The sequence below is a fragment of the Hyperoodon ampullatus genome (genome assembly GCF_949752795.1).
Source record: "Hyperoodon ampullatus genome assembly, chromosome: 2".
In the NCBI taxonomy this organism is placed as follows: Eukaryota; Metazoa; Chordata; class Mammalia; order Artiodactyla; family Ziphiidae; genus Hyperoodon; species Hyperoodon ampullatus.
The window spans coordinates 120864054-120887374 of record NC_136915.1 but is presented as its reverse complement, the minus strand read 5'-3'; the positions used below and the strand labels follow the sequence as shown (position 1 = coordinate 120887374).

The window sequence follows — 23321 nt, the reverse complement described above, 5'->3', positions numbered from 1 at the left end:
TCAGTAAGCATCCAAATATCCTCAATGATCTTTTTGCAGTTGGATTCTTTGACCCCTCAGGGTCCAAATGAGGGTCACACATTTTTTTTTTTTTTGGACTACTGTTAAATTTTATTATTAGACTGATAAGCACTAGTCACTAATCTAGTGTTCTTTCTACAATTAATTGGGCTCTAGTTATGGAAATGCACTTATTGCAAAGGCACTTTAAGGTCCCAGAGAGACTGAGAGACCAGTGCCTTCTATCTGGTGGGGGCACTTTAGCCATCTTAATTTGGAGCTGCTTGGTAGAGTGTGGTGAGGCATCCACAGTTCATAAACAAGATGACCTGAGGGGTTTGTCTCCAGTGCCCTTTCACCCACCTTTCACATCCCTTAAGTGACTGCAGAACCACTGGCTCCTCCACATCAACTCATGTTTACTAAGATCCTACTGTGTGCAGCACACACCATGCCTGGAGCTGGAAGCCACTGGAGCACAGATCCTTTTTCTGCTTTTTTACTTCACAGCAGTGAGGAAACTAAGCTGTCTTCCCTGAGGCACTGTTGAACTGATTCACATGTAATCACCCTACTCTTTTAAAACTGAAGGAGTAACCCCAAGTCACCACCCAGGCACCAACACCACATAAACCGCAGGGTCACACACTGAGATTGGTCCAGAGCCTCTTATATCTTTCCTAATCAATGGGCTTCCGGTCTTTTATTTCTTTTTTCCTCTCAATTTATTTGTAGAACACAGAATTTTTAGATTTAAGTATAAAAGGCTATGTAACATGTGGAAAAGGTGTTGGGTGGGGAATCCAGGGTCCTGAGCTATAAACTTGGCTTCTACTAAATAGCAGAGAGTGAGTCATTAGTCAGTGCCCTCCCCAGGCCTCATTACTGTATTTGTAAAAGGTGAGAAATCAATTATATTATCCTCTTCACTCCTTCTAGCTCCACTACTTTATTGTTCTTGGTTTGGACACCGTGTACTCTGAAGAAAGATTGTATTTTTATTTGAATTTTCCAGCTCTTCCCAAGTCCTATAGGAAGGCCCAGAAACTAACTTCTGGATGTAGCTTGAAAGCAGTGATTAAAAGTGTGAAATATTCTTCCAGTCACTTAGGACCTCAATGGACTAAATTCAGTACGCTATATGTCGTAAAAATACTTGTATCAAATTCAGAATAAACTCCCAGTTTGTGAAAAACATATATTTATAAGTAGTGGAAGGTGACTCTGTTTTTATTTTGGCAAATTCCATGAAAGGAACAGATGGTTTCAGTTTCTTGTAAAATTCGAGTGTGAATTAGGTTCAAAGATCATGGATTATAACAGTCTAAGATTCTTGTACAGTTGACTCTTGAATAACTCGGGGCTTTAGGGTATCAACCCTTCTTGGAATGGAAAATCCACTGGCTCCTTCGTATCCATGGTTCTGCATCTGCTGAATGGTGTAGTACTGTAGCATTTACTATTGAAAAAATCCACATAAAAGTGGACCTGTGCCGGTCAAACCCCTGTTGTTCAAGGGTCACTGTATTTTGTTTATAGTTAATTTAGTTCTCTCTTATCTCAAGAATATAACTTCCTTGAGGGCAGGGAAGAAAAGTGAAATAAGGACACAGACACGCCTCACCTTGGGTGTGCAGTGCCCGCCTTGACTGCTTTCACACTAGGTCACGTGTTTCTTCAGTCAGTGGAAACTGTGGTCCACTCATGCCCTTCTGATGCTGCCCAGAAAGAGACTCATCTATCAACTTAACAGTGAAAGAGTTTCCATCCTTGAGGCTGGAATAAGAAGGGTGAATTGGGGTTTCTAGGCTTTTACAAAATTAACCAATTTTCATCTACCAGTTGAGTAGATACTGGAGTATAGACAATTCTTCAAGTGGCATGAAGACTGCCTCTGACTACATGAATCCATGTCAGACACATATATGCACAGTGACTGCAACTTCCGACTAGAATGAGGACATATAGCTTGCCTCTAGACCAGGCATTAGAAATTGGGTCTTTCCTAGAAAATCTGTAGATGTGGCCAGCCTAATCATAGGATATATGCACCACCAACACAACTAATGCACATGCGACTTCGAGCTTACTCACCCTGACCATCGTTCTCCTGGAAAGTCCAGACAAGGTATTTCCTTGCAAAGCATTCTATTCAGTTGCCATGCTGAGATAAAATACCTTGCACTGACATTTTTTCTCCTTCAAAAAGGAAATATTTCAGGGTTGAAAAGATTCAGCTAAGCAGTCTTTGAACACTTTGGACAGTAGATACTTGATAATCAGCTGGCTTCATAAATAGCAAATAAGGCTAAGACCATTATTCTATATTCTACATGCTTTCCTTTCTCTTTTCCAACTGCTTCCCCAGACACTTCTCAAAACAATTCCTAACCCATCTGGACAAAATATCACTCAGATCCCTAAATTTTACATTCTAGAAAGTTGTGGGAACTATCATATTAGAGTCTGAGGAAGATACGAAACATGAAGTAAAATACTTGAAAAAAATGTGAAGTGCTCTTCTGTGTAAGTGCTCATTATTGGTACTGAAGTGTGTGGAGCTGTTTTTGTCAAGCTACTAATTTTTGACATTTTTTTGTGCAAACCATCTGTTTCTTCATGAGGCACTTGTCTGTGGGGATTCAGAAATTTTAGGAAGAATCAAGATGTCTCATTAACAAAGTAGTTTGTTGTAATATGGTAACATTTTAAGTAAGAGTTTACAAGAGATACCTGGGTCAACAGGAACATGGGACTGAATGACCTGTGCACTTTAGGATAAGGTCAACAGTGCAGATCACACTGAAGACTTTCTCAGGAGACCCCACTATCTAAGGTCTGGTGCTTTCTGGATAACAAGCCTTCAGAGTATTGGACTTTGTTTCTGAATCCCCCAAGTCCAAAACATTATGTCACTTGAACACACACACATGCATGCATGTGCACATGTGCACACACACACACCTGATATTTTTTATGACTTAGAAAAAAGATAGACTGTTTGTTGAAATCAGAGATTCACACAGACAGCTTGAAAGTGTCTGAGCTGGCTAGGAGGAAGCAATTTTTTTTTCATATAGATGAATGTAGATCAATGGGGATTTTTTTCCAACCTTCACAGGTTGGATTTTACACTTTTCCTTTAGCAGGCAACAGTGAAGAAAAAACTTTCTGTAAGTTGAGATTTTCTCAAAATTGTAATTTGATAGTTCAAAAAGCCTTTAAAAATTTTTTAATTGCCCTCTAACATTTATCTTTCAGATCCTCTAAGAATAACTTAACCTTTATCTCCCTTCCTGGTTCAGACAGGGCCTTGATGTTTGCAATTATGCTGAAATGTGAGTGCAGATGGCTGGACTGCAGCTGAGGGAAAGGAATATGTAACTCTCATTAGCTACTTATTTTAATATTTTATTAAAATGGATACCAGTTTAAGAGCATGAAAAAGACAAGATTAGCAAAGGCAACTGACAATTGTGACAGTGTAGAATTGAGTACCTAGCACAATTCTGATCACATGCATACACACAATAAAGGCCTGGTGACTCAATATCATAGATTCTGCCCCTTGAGATGGGATATGATTTTATTTTTCCCCTTCTCTAAGGTGACCAGCTTAGAATCACAGAATGAGAACAAGATCAGTGTCACAGACAAATTCCTTCTCTTATAGATGAGAAAACATGTCCAAACTGTTTGGTGACTTGTCCAAGACCACATAGCTGTTTAGAGTTGGAGATAATTCAAGGTCTCTGGATTTCCATATCACCTTCATTTTATTTTATCTGATGAACCTTAATTTATGAATTTTGTCTGTCTTCACTTTTAAGATATTTATTCTTCCATAGACACCATCTTTCAAAAGGTTTTGATTAGGAAACAAACAGTAGTCTTTAAGAAAAAAAAATGATTTTGAACAAAATTTCTATTTACCAGATGCTTATAACTGCCAATTACAACATCTGAACACATGAAAGAGGTGTTGCATAGTAATTAAGAGCTCAGGAGCTGAAGTGAGATTGGGTGTGACTCCTACCACTGTCATTTACTGGATGATTTTTGGGCAAATCACCTAATTTCTCTGTGACTCAGTTTTCCCATCTGCAAGATGGGAAAAACATTTGTACCTCCCTCAGGGTTGTTATAAACACTAAATAGGGTTATGCATTATATGGGTTGAGTAAACCATTTAGTTAGCTGGGGAACATGTACTTTTTCTAAGTGTGTGATGTTTCTTAGTTATTTTCATGTTGGGATACACTTGCAGCCATGTCTCAGAATGGGGCCAGAGCAGGGAACTGGAGAACATCCCAAACTACCTTCATCTCCCTACAGAGCTAAACAGGACATATGGAAGTGGGACTCAAATGGAAGGGCCCATTGCATGGAACATTAGAAAGCAAATGAGACAAATGATGACAGGAAGCAAGACAGAAGGGGGATCACAGATAACCCCTCTGAGCCTGGGTGTTGATAGAATAAATGGACTATTGACAGAATTTGGTAGCCTAGAGGGGATATTCTTTTTAGGAGTAGGTAATGAGTTTTTTCCTCTGAACTCAGGTCTTCTCCTTTAGGAATTCTTAGGTAATGTCAAGTCAGAACACATTATCCTGACTTTCCTGATAGTTTTATAGTTACTAAATTAATTTTATTTCAAAAAAAACCCACCTGTAACTGCCAAATGCAAGACTCTAGGGAATAACTCCTAGCTAACTATGCCATGAAACTGAAGCCTATAGAATGCTGTGTCTCGTTTGAGCTCCTGGGGCTAGGAGAGAAAGAGAAAGATTAGAAAAGAATAGCTGGTCTAGGGAGGAAATTCAGAGAGCTAAATGTTGACATATAGACCATTCAGTAAAGGTGAAAAGATTAGCTGTTAACTGAAAATAGAAAAGTAGAATGGGGATGAGAAAACAGTCTGACTGCCTTAAGTCTATTTTCTGTAGTGAATCAAGTCTGAAAAACAGAAGCTAAGAGAGAATATATTTGGTTCCTACTGCTGCTGTAACAACTGCCAGAAGCTTAGTAGCTTAAAACAATGCAAATTTATTCTCATATAGTTCTGGCAAGTAGAAGTCTAAAATGGGTCCTAGGGCTACATTCTTTTTGGCAGGTCTAGGGAAGAAGTCATTTTCTTGCTTTTTCTAACATCTGGAAGACAGCTACACTCCTTGGCTCATGGTTCCATCCTTGATCTTCAAAGCTGGCAGTGTAGCATCTTCCAATATCTCTCACTCTGCATCCATTGACATATTGCTTTCAGACTCTGACCCTTTTGCCTTCCCCTTACAAGGACCCTTATGATTACATTGGGCCCATCCAGATAATCCAGAATAATCTCTCTACCTAAAGATCCTTAACTTTATCACATCTGCAAAATTCCTTTTGCCACATAAGGCAACATATCCACATGTCCCAGGGATTAGGATGTGGACATCTTGGGGAGCTATTATTTAGCCTACCACCAAGGGAGACATGAGAATGCAACTTCTGTCATGTGACTCACTCCCCCTCTCCTTCTATGCCTGTTTCTATGCTCTGCAGACCATTCTTCTGTCATCTTAATTGAAAATTTCTCAGGTGCAGGCTACATCTCAAAGGGTTAACTTGATACTTTCCCTATACAAGGCATTGTTCTTTCCTTCTTTTTTCTTTGGGGAGTCCCTAGCATGCTCTCTGGGCCTGCTTCCCCAAATTCTCAGGTCTATTTTCTCTTGTTGCATTTTATAGCTAATGGTCTCCTATCAGCTGTGATTTGCATCTGTAATACATAAAATTACATTTGCATTTGTCTAAGATTGCTATGTGTTCAATCTAGAAGAGAGAGCTCAGTTCAAAGACAGCTGCTTTGCATCTTTCTTGCAGCACAGCAGCTAGGTGACCATCTGCTTCGTTCTTGGACCCTGTCCCCACCCAGAACCCAGACTTCTAACTTAGTAACTCCTATCCCAATAACCACACAATTGGAAGAATCCTTGTTCACCAAGCCTTGATGTGTGAGTGTCACAGGTCAGAATTCATTGCTCATTGGGAGAAAAATGAGGGAATGCTATAAGAATGCTGGAGAGAAGTTTCCAGCATTGCATGGAATGCAATGACATATGCATTGACTTGTGACATATGCATAGACCTTGAAAGCGTCTTTGGAATTTTTAGAAAACATATTAGGAAGATGGGGACTTCCATATTAAACTTTTGGAAGGATCCCTGGGGAGCTGGGAGAAAGACAGGAAGAGAGCAGCTGCTTTGGGATCCAACCAATACCCTCTCCTCCCTGCTCACACAGGATTCCAACCAAATCATACATCCCCAAATCTCAACCCTTCTGAGAAGATTTCTCTTTTCTCCTTCATGGAGAAACTAACAATCCATCCCTTGAACTCTCACAGAATTTTTTCATCGTCCCTGTATTTCTTATCACTTCTTAACCAACTTCCCTCAAATTCAACTTCGGTTAGGTATTTGACATTATCTAATTTAGTTCTTAGTCTAACCCTGAAAGGTAGATGTTTTCAACAGTACTATTTTACCAATAAATAAGCACAGATAAGTTAAACATCTGGCCCAAGGTCAGACAATACACTCCACATGCCTGAGTTCTAGGGTGCCAATTTCAAACCTGGGACTCATTCTATCTGTCATAGCTGCATCCAAATAAAACTATGTATGTAGTTGGCCCATAGTCCCTGGGGGTTCTGAAGATTCAACCAACCAGGGATCAAAGGCATGCGAAAAAAATCAGTAAAGCTCCAAAAAGCAAAACTTGGATCTGTTAAGTGCTGGCAACTATTTTGATAGCATTTACATTGTATTTACAACTATTTACATGGCATGCACATTGTATTAGGTAGTATATGTAATCTAGAGATGATTTAAAGTACATAGGAGGATGTGTGTAGGTTATATGCAGGTACTACACCATTTTATATGAAAATAAAATGTTTGAGCATTTGCAGATTTTTATATCTGTGGGGAGTAGGGGTCTTAGCACCAATCTTCTGAGTATACTGAGTGACAACTGTACATATATCTTCTTTATAAAATGGGAACTACTTGAGGTCTGGAACAATCTCTTATTAATTTTGTAAAGCACTCCCCATACTATCTGGTACAGTGCCTGACAAACAGTGGTTGCTCTATTAGAGTCTGATAAGTGAATGGATAAGTGAATTTATGAAGCAATAAATAGATAATTCTTGAAAGTAGAAATCTTGAGAATAATAAGGTATTGTTACATTATGTTAGGGGAAGGAGAGAAGAAATGGTTTGAAATATAATTCTGTACTTCAGACAAGTAACAGTCCTCTTATTCCTCATCATGATGTCATTATTTTGCTCAACACATAATAATTTGGCAAAGATAAATGTTGACCAAGTGTTCTGATTATTCAAGACAATGAACTTGTATCTATTATATAAATTCATTGCCAGAGGACACATTAAGTTTTGGGAACTGCAGTTTTATTAAGTGATGTAATATATGTTCACGTTGATTAAGGTTTAGGTAAATTTTACTTTACTCCTCTTTCTTTCCCTCTTTTCTGATACCCTTTATTACCACTTTTATTTCCTGCTTTTATAAGATATAAAACAACTAGAGTCCATGTACAACTAGAAACTTCATTCTAGAAAGTCCTTCTTTATCATTTAAAACAGAATGAGGGGCTTCCTTGGTGGCGCAGTGGTTGAGAGTCCGCCTGCCGTTGCAGGGGACGCGGCGTCGTGCCCCGGTCCGGGAAGATCCCACATGCCGCGGAGCGGCTGGGCCCGTGAGCCATGGCCGCTGAGCCTGCGTGTCCGGAGCCTGTGCTCTGCAACGGGAGAGGCCACAGCGGTGAGAGACCCGCGTACTGCAAAAAAAAAAAAAAAAAGAATAAAAGAAAAACAGAATGAGATGGAGATGTTCAAAGGCTATGGGTCACACCAGTGTTCAGAGAGGCTCTCATGGGAATGCCTTCTGACCCCTCCACCTTTGGAGCTCAAAATAAACCGCAAATTTCTGTCTTCCTCAACTTGAAGACCAGTTTCCCACTGTTCATTATCTGTCTTCCAAACTGAATTACAGAAAGTCCAGAAATCCTGCCAACAATAATTTGAATAAGACAGAGAATTTAAGGTCAAAGGGAAAAAACGACTTCTACCCTGTCTGCCTTGTTCCTCCACTGTCTCTTTCCTTCCCCCTAATAACCTACTCCGAGTGGTGACTATGTCAGGGACAGGCCATAAAAGCATGGGAATTGTCTCAATTTCCACGGGAATCCTTGAGTAGGGAGTAGCCAGTGCTTGGGAAAAACAATACTTTTTTTTTTTTTCATTTTAAAATAGCAGCACAAGGCTGGTGATATTATAATGTAACTCTGAGCTGTGCTAGGCAGCAGCAGAGGTCTCCAAATTTGCTTTCTTTGTCTCTCTGTAGGAGTGCTGTCCAGAAATGTATATCCTCTATGCTTTCAGAATTAGTTGCATTATTTCAAGGTGGAGACTTTCTGAAAGGAGCTTATCTCGCACGTCAGTCAAAAAGGTCTTTGTTTAGTTCTATTCTATTCTATTTATTCAATAAACATTACCCAACGCCCTTGTGCAAGATGCTGTGATAGGATAGTAGGACAAATACAGTAGAACAGTAATAATAATAGGTAACTTTTAAGGAATATTTACTATGTGCTAATTGCTCTTCTAAACACCTTAATGCCTTAACGTATTTAGCTCCATAATATATATGTGAGGTAGGAACTATATTGTCACTATTTTACATAGACAATTGAAAGCTTAGAATTTAAGTAACTTGCCCAAAGTCACTCCACTAGTAAGTAAGAGTTGGAATGTAAACGAAAGCAGTATAGAACTGTACTTTTATCCTCTATACCATCCTAGGAGTTAAAGCAACATTAAAGTTATTTTCTAGATTCTCTGGGAGATCAAAGAAGTAAAATATGGTACCCACCCTCAATGGGCTTGTTATCTCACTGAGAGTACATACACATGGAACTCTTAGACATGCATTCACGAGAAAGTAGAGTAATTGGGTGAAAACGTGCTGTCCATAACTTTAGCAGAAGGGAAGCATTCTATCCCTTGCTCTGCAACTTACTAGAAATCTAAGAATAACATCATATGAGATCTTTGAAAAATATTTTAATTTACACAAACCTCAATTTTTCTACTTTTAAAATAAGGGTAGGGCAAATTAAAAGCTCTGTAAGGTCCATTAAATATGCCTCTGTTTTGTGATCTTATGTTAGAGGAGAGAGAAAGCACTCTAGGCTTTTGCAGTTACAGAGGTTTCAGGAAAAAAAGTGAGATTGTTCTGGTTCTAGAGCATTAGAAGAGTTTTAACTGTCATATGGGTGGCAGTCAGGAGGCAGGTTAAGGGGGAAGCCAACGGGACTAGGTATACAAGTAGTTATGGAGAGCCAAAGGAAATAAGCTTAGAAGTGGAGGACTTTGGAAGCAAGAAAGTGATGTTTGAAACTGAATCAGTTGATCAGCAGTTCTCAGACGTGTGGTCCTGGGACCAGAGATACACATTCTCCGGTCCCGCTTCCGACCTCTTGAATGAGAAACTCTGGGATGGGGCTGAGAAATCTGTGATTTAACCAGACCTCCTGGTGATTGGGGTATATATTCAAGTTTGAGAAACTTCATGGTAAATAATAGAAAGCCATTACAAGCAAGTAGGAAAGTGTTTGTACTCTGGTAATGAGTGCAGGATGTATTCAAGTAGGAAGAAGGAAATGGTAAGGTGGGATGTCCCAGTAACTCAGGCCTGGAGAAAGGTGCTAAATTTAGATATGGAGAGGAAAAGGCACATTTAAAAGAATTTTCTAGGAAGAAAGAACAACATTTGTGATAGATTAGCTACTGGGAATGAAGAAGACAAACAGTTTAATGTGAATCAGAGAGTTTATAAATTATGGGAAGGAGAATATTGTAATTACAGATAAACATGGGATGTTGGGAAGGGGGACAGAATAGAAAAGGAATCTATGGTACCATTCACAAGTCATTTCACAGCTCAGGTCCTCACTTTCTCATTTATATTCTCAAGATGTTGAGTGTGATGATCTGGAAGTCTTAGTTTATAATAGCTAGAGAAGATAGAGCTTTTCTCACTAAAGTTGTTTCCTTCCTCCTTTCTTTCCTTCCTTTCTCTCTCCTTCCCGCCTTCCTTCCATCTTTCCTTCCTCTCTCTCTTTTCTTATTTTTCACTGAAGACAAGAGAACTCAAATAACTTTCTTAAGATCACCGAGCAAATTAGTGACTGAGCTGAAAATAGGGTTTAGTTAAGGGCAAATGTTACCATGTTTACTGTTTCTTTCCTAAATTTCCTTCCTACTGTTACATAATATGTTATGTGTATTTTTTGTGTGTAAATGTTCCTTCATTGGCACAGGATTTTCTGTAAGATAATAATAATAATAGTAAATAATACACCCTGTCATTTATGGAGTGCATTGTCAATGTGCTAGGCATTATTGTAAGTGCTTCACATCTAATAACTAATTTCATCATCATAAGAAGCTTTTGAGGTAGGTACCATTATCATCTCCAATTTACAGATGAGAAAACTGAGGCTTAGAAATTTGCCAAAAGTCACACATGTAGTAAGATAAATCTGGTTAGTTTGGCTTCAACATTCATGCCCTTAACCACTGTGCTATACTGTCTATTGCCTTTTAGGAAAAATTGCTTAGTTTTGGCATTAGCTACATTCTCTGGGGAATACCTCAATGTTTCACTTCACTTTCTCTCTGGGAACAGCCTCTTTGACCCATATCCTACTTGCTTTGCAAACTCTTCCAGTTATATAACCTGAGGCAGGAGTTTTGCCACAATTAGGAGTGGAGATTTTCTCTGCCAAGGTCGGGGAGAGATTGAACACAATCCAACATGCTGCTTGTGACTATAATAATGGACTCAAGATCTGGAAAGTATCTTATGAAATCATCTGGGCAGATCCAGATGTCATATGACTTAGCTGTTATTCAAAACAGCTGGTTTTGTCTTTTCTTGACGAATTTTCTTCAACAATGGAAAGTTGGCCACATTTAGTTCACTATTTCCATGGTTTTATCACCATACGGTTAGTAAGTTCTCCTGAACCCTCCTGGTTTTTTTTTGTGGGGCTTTTTCACTCTTAGACGTGGCTGGCTTTTGAACAATTTTTAAATGGATATATCATTATTTATATCTTTCTTGTTTGAAGCATCACAGTGCCTTAAAGTCATTCCAGGAACTCTTGCTTGGGTCTGGGTATCAGCTTGGGTGAAGCTGGGAGCTCTGGGGCTAAGGGCAAAGTCTCATTATGGGCAGCATATAACTATCCCCCTCTGTGATCCTCCCACCTCCCTGGAGTCCCACAAAGGTGTGTGTGACAGGGGAGAGTGGGATGTCGATTAGTTAGAGAACCCTAAACCACAGTCTTCTGACCTTGTTGCAGGGATTCCCTATTTTCCCTCTCTGTTTTTTCTGCCTCTTCCTTTGCCACTCATCAAAAGCAATCCTTCTCTTTCGGACGAAGCCAGCATATCTCCGCAGTGAGTTTAGGGTCTTGGAAAACAAAGGCCAGAAATGGGATACCATCTTAAATCAATACCTGCTTTCGGCCTCACAACACAACTCCCTCAGAGGTAAGAAAGCACAAATGCCTAGCTACCTTTTTGAAAGTCAGAAGAAAAACTATAAGTAGAGGAAAACATGAATTAACACCTCAATACCTTAATATTTTATATGTTATTATTATTACTTTTAAGAGTTGCTACAGGCCACCTGTTTTCTGCCTGTGTGCCATGAGGAGTGAACTCTTACCCACAGCTGGTGTGCTTGCACCTAGACTCAGGGATCCTGTGATTAAAATGAAGGTCCAGTGACCTCACATGGTCTTCGACACTTGGAAATATCAGGGATGTGAGGAGACAGAGTGTGTTTCGATGGAGGAAGAGGATACATCATCAGATAGGGCCAGGCTCTATTAACCTGCCTACAACCAGCCTGCATTTGACTGACAGGGAGCAAACAAAGATGCCGCAAAGATAGCGTTTTCCCCACTGCTTCTAAGTGAGTCAGGCCCTTGCTTTCTTTTCTTGTCATTGCTTTGCAGCCCAGTACCTTCCTGGCTTTTAACATGTAGATTTCCTACTATCCTCCCCCGTAGAGAGTCACCAGAAATTGCTTCTGCCTTTTCGCCAGGAAAGTACTGTTTAAGGCATATAATTCACTCATCCAATGGAGAGAAAATGAGCTTAATGCAATCAAATATTAATACACCAGAAGTTAAGGGAAACTGTTACAAACTGTAACACTAAGTGGTATAAGATAGGTATTAAATAAGTAGAAATGATGATGATGGTGACCATGTATGACATGCTATTTATGTGCCAGGCACTGGGCTAACTTTTACATGCATCATCTCATGCACTCCACCCGGAAACTTTTTACAGCAGGTACTAAAGTTATCTTCATTTTATAAATGACGGAACTGAGGCCAAGAGACATTATATAGCTTGCATAAGGTCCCATAGATTGTAAATGGCTATTGAAAACTAGCCTAAATCAATTTATTCATATCCAACTCTTAGGTTCTTTTTGGTAGATAACTGTAGCTATTAATGGTTAGTGGTGGGTGATGGTTACTTATTTCTCCACAACTTCACTACCAGCTAATGAAAGCAAGACCACCATATCCATAATGAAACCCAATTGTGCCGTACTTACTTAGGCAGATAGTTACTAACAAGTTGGCGCAAAATATTTATACAACTGGTTCTGTAATCTCAATAAAGGCATAATTCTTTGTGCTCCGACTATAACGTGTAGGAAAATTTCACTCTGACAATAATGTTCTGAGGTTGGATTCTAATACCTTTGTAGTTGGTATCAGGCAACAAGAAATCTCTGTATCAAGGCCTAGATATACTACTACTTAGGGATCAAGCCACAGGTGCCATCTCTAAGAGTGAAGAACTATTTATATTCTTACAACCATTCTATGGAGTGGGTGTGAGTTTGCACAATAGTGTCTCTAGCACAAATGACTTGAATATCATTATTATGACTGGAGAGAGACCATTCCCTATTGAACAAACCTACATGTAAAAACTCACTTCTAACATGCTCTGCTAATTGACAAAGCAACAGGTATTGTTCTCTATAAAGACAGCTGAGGCACTTAACAGCAGCCACCTCTGGAGTGGGGCCTTTTTCACAAGCCTACTGACTGCCACTGTGATTAGAGCAAGTAGCTGAAGCTAACGCTTACCCAGTGTCACACTGTAGCAATTACAAGAAGCTGAAATTTTTCATTTCATTGTTTGGATTCCTCATTTTGTGTTTGTCTTGCCCAACTGAAATATAAACTCCATGAAAGGATCTTGTCTTTTTGTTTCACTGGGGATTTAAAAACCTGTAAGTCTACGGCACATGGCAAGCATTTAATAAGGATACTTTTAATTTGTTGAAAAAATAAGTGAGCAAAAGGAGAAGCTATTGAGGCCAGTCTTTTCAATCTCAACTGTGATCCTATGAAACCAAGTCAGTAAGCTTGTAGACGGAATCCCTAGTCTTTTACAGCAGGTTGCCTGTGAGGGTCCCTGGTGACGAATTAACCTGGGGTAGTTGGGGTAAAATCTTGAACATAATGAAAATAGCTATCATTAAGAGAACTTACTGAAAGAAGAGGTTAGAAAATACTGTGTTGGAAGGTTATAATAGACAAAAGTGACTTCTATGCACACATTTGACACAACTGACATTGTCAATTCCATTTTTTTTTAATTAATTAATTTTTATTTTTGGCTGTGTTGGATCTTCATTGCTGCATGTGGCTTTCTCTAGTTGCAGCGAGCGGGGGCTATTCTTCGTTGTGGTGTGCGGGCTTCTCATTACGGTGGCTTCTCTTGTTGTGGAGCATGGGCTCTAGGCACGCGCTCTTCAGTAGTTGTGGCACGTGGGCTCAGTAGTTGTGGCTCGTGGGCTCTAGAGCGCAGGCTCAGTAGTTGTGGCACACGGGCTTAGTCACTCCCTGACATGTGTGATCTTCCTGGCCCAGGGATCGAACCTGTGTCCCCTGCATTGGCAAGTGGATTCTTAACCACTGCACCACCAGGGAAGTCCCCATCAATTCCATTTTTTTCAGCCATCTTACAGTTTGACATGGCTTGTTATTTAATTCATGATTAATATAAGTGAAAACCTAAAACTCTACCAGGGAATGATTCAATTGTGTTTGGAATCAGAGCTGTTATTTCTGGAGTTATATCCTAATGCATGAATAATAATAATACTGTATATTCTTTAGCATTTTCTTCATCTTTCTATCATTTGGACCACTGAGGAGTATTTCATATTAACTAACCTAGAGTCATTTTCCATAATGTATCATATATTAATATGTGTCAGATAAAAAAATACAGACAAAAAAAAATACAGACTTTAACATGGTATCACATTGCATTAGTAAACTACTTTTTCATTCTCTGCTAAAACATAAGCAATGGGTGGACTTTCTTTAGTTCAAATAGAAGTAGGTTAATTCAGGAAAATGGTAGATGCCAAACTCATACATTCTCTCTCCACCAAAAATGACCCTGGAGGGGCTTCCCCCTGCACTTGAGAGTCAATCTTGATTTTTCTTTTTTTTTTTTTTTTTTTTGCGGTATGTGGGCCTCTCACTGTTGTGGCCTCTCCCGTTGTGGAGCACAGGCTCTGTACGTGCAGGCTCAGCGGTCATGGCTCACGGGCCCAGCTGCTCCGCGGCATGTGGGATCTTCCCGGACCAGGGCACAAACCCATGTCCCCTGCGTCGGCAGGCGGACTCTCAACCACTGGCCACCAAGGAAGCCCAGTCAATCTTGATTTTAAGGAACCATCTATGGAGGATCCTGGGGAGTTGAGAATTTCAGTTCTAGAATTGACCTGATTTTCCACAGATGTTTCCTTATATTCTACTAAGGGTTTTCAAGATCACCCCTGTGTCTCATGAGCCATCTATCAGTAACAAACTCCATCGATCTCAAGTTTTCAATGAGCAGTCAACAAGAAGGCTTTTCCACTCTTGAACCAAATGAATCTCTCTAGATGGGCCCAGCACAGTGGACATAAGTTCTCTGGGCTCCCTTCTCTCCACCAGCATCTGCTGGGGTTCTCTCTACGTGACTCAGATCTTGGCTGAAAGAACTTAGAAAGCTCATTTCTTCCTCTGCTTTTCAGATCCTGCTGTAGTACTCTCCAGCTGTGGAATCTTGCTGCTAACAGTGTTTTAGAAACTTTTATTTATCTTTAATCGGTATTTATCACATTTTTGGAGCCAAGAAAAGGCATGTCCTTTTTGCTCCTGTAGAAACAAGGTTTGTGGTATTTCTTCAGAAGGCAGCAGCCTGGAACAAATCTGCTCTTTTTCACTGATGCTCACAATTTCCCATGTCCAGCAGGGGGCAACACAGATTTAAGTTGGATTGGATTTAAATTGGATTGCCCTTGATAGGGGACAGGTTGGAACACCTCTTTCAGAAATGTGTCCTAAATCCCCTGTCCTATACTTCCCAATTTTTCTCCATCCTGTCTTCCTTCCTGGCTGTTCCCGACATATGTCCAATCTCAGAACTAGTCTGTGCCTCAAGAATACTTTTGTTTAAGTAAATCCTGATAAATTTTGGTCTCATGATGGATTCTGATCAGACTGAGTGATTATAATTACCCTCCCTGCCTCTTCTCATCAGAGTGTGTCCTATCTGGTGTGAGGGACTGAAGAGCATACTCTGTTTCAGCCCCCATTTGTCTATTTCCAACTTCTCTAACAGACAGAAATCAAGTTCAGTTAGAGTCCTTGCAGTCATTTAATGACACTACCTCTCTGCAGTTAACCAAATCAGAGACATCTTAGTTCTCGATGGCTTATTTTGTGTTACACCCCAATATTTCACCCACCCACCCCAAAATGCAGTTTTACTATAACCTAGCAATTCAATTCATTCATTCGTTTGCTGATTCATCAATTTATATAGTAAATATTTATTGCATGTCTGGTAAGTGCCAGACCCTGGGCTAAGTGCTGAGACTGGAGCTGTGAACAAAACAGATATTGACCCTGCTCTTGGGGACCTGACATTCTAATGGGAGAGACAGACAGTACTCAAATAAATACACAGAGACATAATGCAAATTGATAAGGACCATGAAGGAAAAATACAGAGGCCTCTGAGAATATAGTAGGGGCAGCTGTTAAAGCATGTGTCTCCTATTACACTATCTTCATGTTATCACATTTGAGCTCCTTGAGGCTAGGGTCTGTGTTCTTTTATTAATATATCCCCTCCACTTTTATCAATGAGTAGAAAATATCTAGCATATAGTTTACATGTATATGTCCTACATTCCCTTGTTCCACGTGTCTCTGAAGCAAGGAACATCTTTGTAATCCTTGAAATACCTAGCACAAGACTTTATATATAGCTGGTTACTGATAAGTTTTACTTGAATATAATTGTATTTTTAAAAATTCTGCTATGTTTTTGTTTTAGTGATTGCTTGTACTGTTTTCCACACTTATTCACCCTAAGGTAATAACTTTCACTCAATCCACCAATTAGTCAGAAGGACAGAGGTGGTCCAGGGCCTTTTGAAAGCATACCCACACAGGGCACAGATTTAAAATTGCACAACCCTACAATTATTCAAACTCTTTTCAGTTTGAAATCACTAATGTGAGCCATCTAGCGAAAGGATTATCTTCCTCCGAACCCTTAATTAAAATTTCACCCAGGAATTTCCAATGATTTTATTTCAAAACAAGTTTGTCGTTGTAAAACCAAAGGATAACAAGGTTGGGGGTGAGATGAGAAGAGATACGAATCATTTCTTGTTAACAAGCATTATTGTAATGTAGCCAGGAAAACTGCCTGGTGGGCGGTCAAACAGAGCCAAGGACTGAGTTGAAATCATAAACACATTAAAAAGTTTTCTTCTCTGGATGGGGTTGTTTTTGACATTAAATGAATGTCAGATACATTCAAGCTTTTTTTTTTTTTTGCGGTATGTGGGCCTCTCACTGTTGTGGCCTCTCCCTTTGCGGAGCACAAGCTCCGGACGCGCAGGCTCAGAGGCCGTGGCTCACGGGCCCAGCCTCTCCGTGGCATGTAGGATCTTCCCGGACCGGGGCACGAACCCGTGTCCCCTGCAACGGCAGGCAGACTCTCAACCACTGCGCCACCAGGGAAGCCCTCTCAAGCTTATTTTTAAAGGAGAAAATAAATTGGAAACTTTGAGCTTTTGTTTTGCTTGATTTTCCATTTGTTGTTGTTGTTTTGTTTTGTTTTCATTCCCATATTTGGATATGTCCCTATGGTGGGGAGGAAGGGGAGAGGGGGGAATGAAATATTATTCCAGGAACTCTTAAGGAGAAAAACAAACGTAGTAACACAGTTTATTCCTATAGAAAGAGTAAAACGTTTCAAGTAGTTTCAATCTCAGCACTGGTCAAGTCTTCAGCTTTTAAACATTCACTGTTTTATAAGAGAGACAATAATGTTATTCACTCCCTGTATGCTGTCAAACTCCTAATTCAACCAAATGGTCTTCCCGACTTATGTGCGTTAACATTTTAACGTCCTATGTTTGAACCTATACTAAACCACAGAGAGAAGTATTTTCTGAAGCACTGCATTTCCTTTCTCCCTTACATCCCCAGGGCAAGTACGAGGAAAAGAGTAATCTGATGTTCTGGCATGTTTCTCTACTTTGAGGAAGTGAAATCTGATTTTCTATGGGCAGTGTTATAAATGGCAGTTGATTTCTAGATTATCCCACAAAAAGACAATTTAAATAGTGATACAGATAAAATTATACGAGGATTCTGGTTCATTCTGGTTTGAAAAGTCTTTTGTGGGATGTCTTGGAGAATTTAACCACCATTTATAGACAGTGTTTTCATGGGAAAATGCATCCTGAAAGAATTAGCAAAAGAAATTTGAAACAGATTTGTAAGACAGGATGCCACTTCTTCATGGAGAGACAGACAGTCTTTGAAGGCAACTTTCAATAGTTTTACCTTTTTTTGGTTTTCATACCAAATTTGCTGAAAGCTGAATACTATACAGAGGTCCTCCATCATCCACCCTTCCATCAGGAAGGGGAGGCAGAGTGAGCAGGTTTCATGTAACCTGGCATTCTGCTCTCTCCAGTCACAGTTTACACTCAGGCAATGCAGAACCACTTTTGCATCCCTTCAAATGACATGCACATTAACCTCTTCCTACCCGGAAGTCCCAGCCTTTTCTTGTCTACCTAGCTAACTGCTATTCTACCCCTGCCTCTTCTGAGAAGCCCCAGTGACTCACCCTTGTGGACATTGGGGTCCTCCCCCAGTGCTCTGCTCTTCACCTTTGTGGACACTGGATGCCCAGAGAGATGCTGCTTTCTGGGCATCTTCTTTAATACCTGCTTGTGATTGCTCTGCTATTGAGACTTCAATAGGCTATAAGTACCCTGCAGGCAGAGACAAAACCCTGTGAGTGTTTGTCTGTTTGCTGTGTACTGATGACACAGTAACATGATCAAGGAGTAAAGTAATATGAATAAATGAAACTTTAAAATGCTCAACCCCTTCATTCTAATAACCTCTTCATGTCCAACTTACTCTTTCACTAGGCAATCAAACACAAATATCTCTCCGCCTTTTACAAAAACAAATGGCTCAAATGGAGCAAAAGAGAAAAAGAAAAATGAAACAGAAGTTGAGATGGGGAAAAAAATGCAAAACAAAAATCTAAAGAACCAACCAAAATACCAAGCACAGGAGAAATATTCATTAGACATTCATTAGATAATCTTGAGCTAAATATTGGTGAGTGAACTATTGGGTCAAGTGAAACTCAAACAGTTGCTTCACGACTTCCCCTTATGGGCAGGAACTGAGGGGGATGTGGAGCAAGCAGAAGAGGTATTATGGATGGAGTTCTTCAAGTTCTGGGTGGCATAGCGTGTCTCAATGGAAAAGATGAACCTGCTGCTTCTGGCTGTAGTACTATACACTGGCCAGCAGAGGGTAGCCACATGTATTTCATGCATTTTCCCCCCCAAATACTGTTTTCTTCATCCTTCAGATTATAAAGTTGGCAGTTCTTCTTTCCAGAGGTAGAATATGGGAGGCAGTGGGTGTATTAATTCTTAGTAACATGTGGGAAATTTCTGAATGTTTTAATTTGGTAGTCAAAGCTTGGGAACATGGCTTGAGTTTGGCTGGAAAAAAATGATTATGCAGTTAGAACTAACTTGGAAGAAGCAGTATTATATACCAACTGCTGCTTTAAGTGATTCACCTGCATTAACATATTTAATCATCATAAAAATTGTATAAGTATGTACTATTTTATCAGTCCCACTTTCTAGGTGAAAAAACTTAACATTACATAGTTTAAGCAAATTGCAGAGCCTGGAATCAAAATACACTTATTCTTATTCTCATGTTTTATATAAGCTCCCTCAGCAGAACATTCTGTTTCAGCTGTAATGTGCTCAGTGGAGCTTGATCTGCTGTAATGTGGTACCTGAGTTGTCTTAAGCTGGAGAGCAGGCCCTAGGAAGAGAACAGAGGCAGGAAGAAACGAAAAGGAAAAGACATTGTGGAGGTTACTAATTCTAAATCAGAGTTTCAAAATAACATTTACTATACTAAAGGAACCTATGATATGATTGAATATTTATGTTTTTTTAAGTTATACAGTATATGTCCTTAACATTTTCTCCCTAATATCCATAACTGCTAATGTCACACATTTTATTTATTTAAATTGTCTCATCACTGTCTCCATGTGAATGGATGAGGAAAGTGTGTTTATAGTAACAAAGCTCTATCTGGCAACAGCATGATATTCTAATCCCAACACAGCTCTGTGAGGCTTCGCTTATGTTCAGCATTGACTGGGAAATAAATGTCGGCAGATTTGTGAGGAACAAAAATCAAGATATTTTTAGTTCACTTTGGCAAATATTTTTGAATATTGACTATGCTGCCAAGCTTTGTGCTATGCACAGGGTTGAAAAGGTATTTAAGACTCAATTTCCACCTGCAAAAAGTTCTTATATCCAGTTTGGAAAACAGACACATAAATCAGTAACCATAATGCAATATGATAAGCCCTATCTTAAAAGCATGTATGAAGTGCCAAGGGGACAGTGAAAGGACAGCTTTTTGGGTCTCTCAGTATACAGTGGCTTGTCTTATGGATTAATGCTTAAGATTTGCTTGGTGTTTTTGAATTCAGACTTGTGATAAAATGATGGGTAACTTAGGAGATTAGTTTTGAACTGGGCATGAAAACAATTGCATTCGAGGGTGGAGAAGTGCCCAGAATTCGGACCATGTCTGTTCACCAAAATGTTGAAGATAGAAAGGAGTAATATGATTCTGTCGGTCTGTTGGTAATTAATACTCATCTATTGAAGGCTTACTACGTGTAAGAGACTACAATAGCCATTGTGGAACAATGGGCAAGGGGTTGGAAAAAAATCAAATCCATATAAAAGAAGAACAGTTTACAGAGAAGTAATCATCAAGCAGAATAATTTAATTTTATAGGTGCAAATGGCTGAAAAAAACATCTAGCTTAACTCTGTCATCTTACAGATGAGGGAACGGAGGTCTGGCAATAAAACATGATTATTTTTTCAAACGTTATACATCTAATTAATGGCAGAGCTGGGACCAGAGCCTTCAGAAGACTGGTAGGCAATACAGTGAGTTCCACCTATGAACTTAAAGTCAGACAGCTTGGGGTCAAGTCCATTTCCATCACATACTGGCTGGGTTACCTTAAGGAAGTTAGTTGAATTCTCTGTCATTCGTTTCTTCACCTGTAAAATAGGACTTCTATAGTATCTGCCATATATAACATGAAAGAATACATATAAAACAATAATTAAGATTAAAATGAGATAATGCCTATTAGCCAGGGACATGTTAAGAGCTTGATAAATGTTACTAGAACTCACGTGTCCCAATTTCTACATTAATATTCTTTCTGCCACAACAGTAAAATGGGGTTTTGCTCATTTTTGTTTCTTTGACACAATGAAATCCCTTTTTTAGATCTTTATGCTCATATGCTGTCCATTTCCCCTCATACATCTCTTCTTTCAGGGCCAAGGAGATTAAGATCAAGTTGGGAATTCTCCTCCAGAAGCCGGAGTCTGCAGCTGACCTTGTCATTCCATACACTGAGAAGGCAGAGAAACCAGCCAAGACCCAGAAGTGAGTCATGATTATGGATTCCACTCTTTTCCTCCAGAGGATGATGATTCTTCAAGTGTATAGCACCATCCCTCCTCTGTAGAACTCCCCCCTTCAGTGACTCATTGAAGATCATAAGAGTACTCAGAGACTTGGTTTGTGAATAGGATTATTTTTCATTCTCTCGTGTATGGATCATAATATTGCTTACTGGCAGGCTGCTTAAAAAAATGAAGATAAGGCCACATCTTGGGACATCATTGGAGAAACAGGCCGTATCTTATAAAATGGCACCAGCCACCTCATCACACAGAAGTGTGGTTAAAAATATCTGTTCAGTTGCTGTCTTTGGGTCAGGTGAGCATTCCTGATCCAATTAATTATGATCCCTGAATGCTCACCTGCTCAGGAAATATCCTGAGGGCTACTTCCTCAGCAGGGAGATACAAGTGGTGACATTTCCCTCAAGAAGAGGCTAAGTTCAAGGCAGACTATTAAGCCTAAAGGTTTCTTCTCCAAGATATTGTCCCTTCAAGGTCTAAAAGAGGAGCAGAGGACTGTTCCCTGGTGGAGGAATGAATACTTGACCAGATACTCCTATTTAATGTACATCAAGCAATTTTTCCCCAGTCCATAAATTAATAGTCCTGACAGGACTTCTGCAGTCCCTAACCACCCACCAACATATTTCTATCAATTTAGGCATGGAGGGAAGCTATAATTCTGAATATTCACGATGTTATGACAGTGAACATAGCCCACAATTTCATTGGCATTACTCTAACTTAATAACACTACTCACAGCATTCACGGTGTTTACCGTTGTTCCACTAGCTACACAGCCAGACATTGACTAGACAGATACACTCCATCTTCCCTTTAAAACAGAGACACCACTAAAATCAAGAAAGGAAAGTGGGAAGAAGAAAAGCCAAATGTATTCAAACCCCTTCACTCTACTACCTAAAAGTTTTGAAGAGATCACAGAAGTGTGGTAAAAATATAGGAATCCCTTTTAACCTCCATTTCTTTTAAAATTTAATATTTGTATAAATTGGCCAATCTTTTCTCCAGATGACCTTTGAATTAATATAGCTGGATTGGTTGGGGGATAGAGCGACAGGTTATTCCTTTTAAATTTTTTCATCAATCTAAGTGAATGTTTCCACTCTCCTTTTATTACTTCAAAGTGATCCCAAACCGGAAATGAGGCATAATTGAGTTTTCTGCGTTTAGAAAAGGGAAGTTAATTCAATGTGGAATGGCAGGCACCAGGCACTGAGAGAGAATAAGAACCATATTTCATAATAGCAAAAGATCAAAAAGTCTATTTTGAAATAAGCATTGTGGTGGTTATTGATCTGTTGGAATTAACTTTTAAAAAATAAATACAGTGCTACATTTCCTGCTTTGATTCTCTGCTTTAATATCCCACACAGACACTTGAACTATTTGGCTTAACAAGGATTTGGAGAGAAGCAGTTTTGGAAGATAACTTGGGGCTGACACTTATTGGATTATTTTCTTCTCTTGTCTTCCAGCCCCCTTTTTCTTCCAGAAGTTTGAATTGTTTTGGAAAAATCTTTCTTATCCCTAGAGAATATTTGTGCATCTCTACTGCATTTTTAACAGTGACCATCACAAAGCTTTCCTATCCTCTTCCAAACTCCTAAACCCCATTTCACTCATATTTGGCAAATTTCCATGCCTTTTAGCAAGCAGGAGAAGACTGTGTTCTGCAGGAACTCAGTTGATCTCGCTTCTCCTCACTTTAAAGTTTCTCTGTATTTTTTTACCCACATTCTTCTCAAGGAGAAGGAAATAAATCTCAGAGGAGAAAATAGACCTTCTCCGGATGGAAGGTATTTTTAACTCCTCTCATCTTTTTAAAAAAAGCAATCTCTTTTAAAAAAATCACTTTCTCTTTTTAAAATATATTTTTATTCTTCTCATTAGGAAAAAAATGGAACCATTTTAAAAAATAGAAAAAAGTTGCCTATATACCTACCACCCAAGGCCAGGCCTCTGTTACCATTTTAGTATTCTTAACTGCTCTTTTTCCCTCTGGACCCTCTTCCACTAGAACAAACAAGT

At 39.4% G+C, this 23321-nt stretch overlaps 1 protein-coding gene across 2 annotated transcripts in view; it reads left to right on the top strand.

The window, feature by feature from the left end:
* The window catches only part of RGS5 (regulator of G protein signaling 5), a gene marked incomplete at both ends in the record, with an annotated part of 46978 nt that overhangs the window by 7444 nt on the left and 16213 nt on the right, over positions 1-23321 (top strand). For both annotated transcript variants that reach the window (XM_079697884.1, XM_079697883.1), the window contains one exon: positions 21138-21248. In XM_079697884.1, the coding sequence (XP_079554010.1) occupies positions 21138-21248 (111 nt within the window). The remainder of the gene's footprint in view (positions 1-21137; positions 21249-23321) is intronic.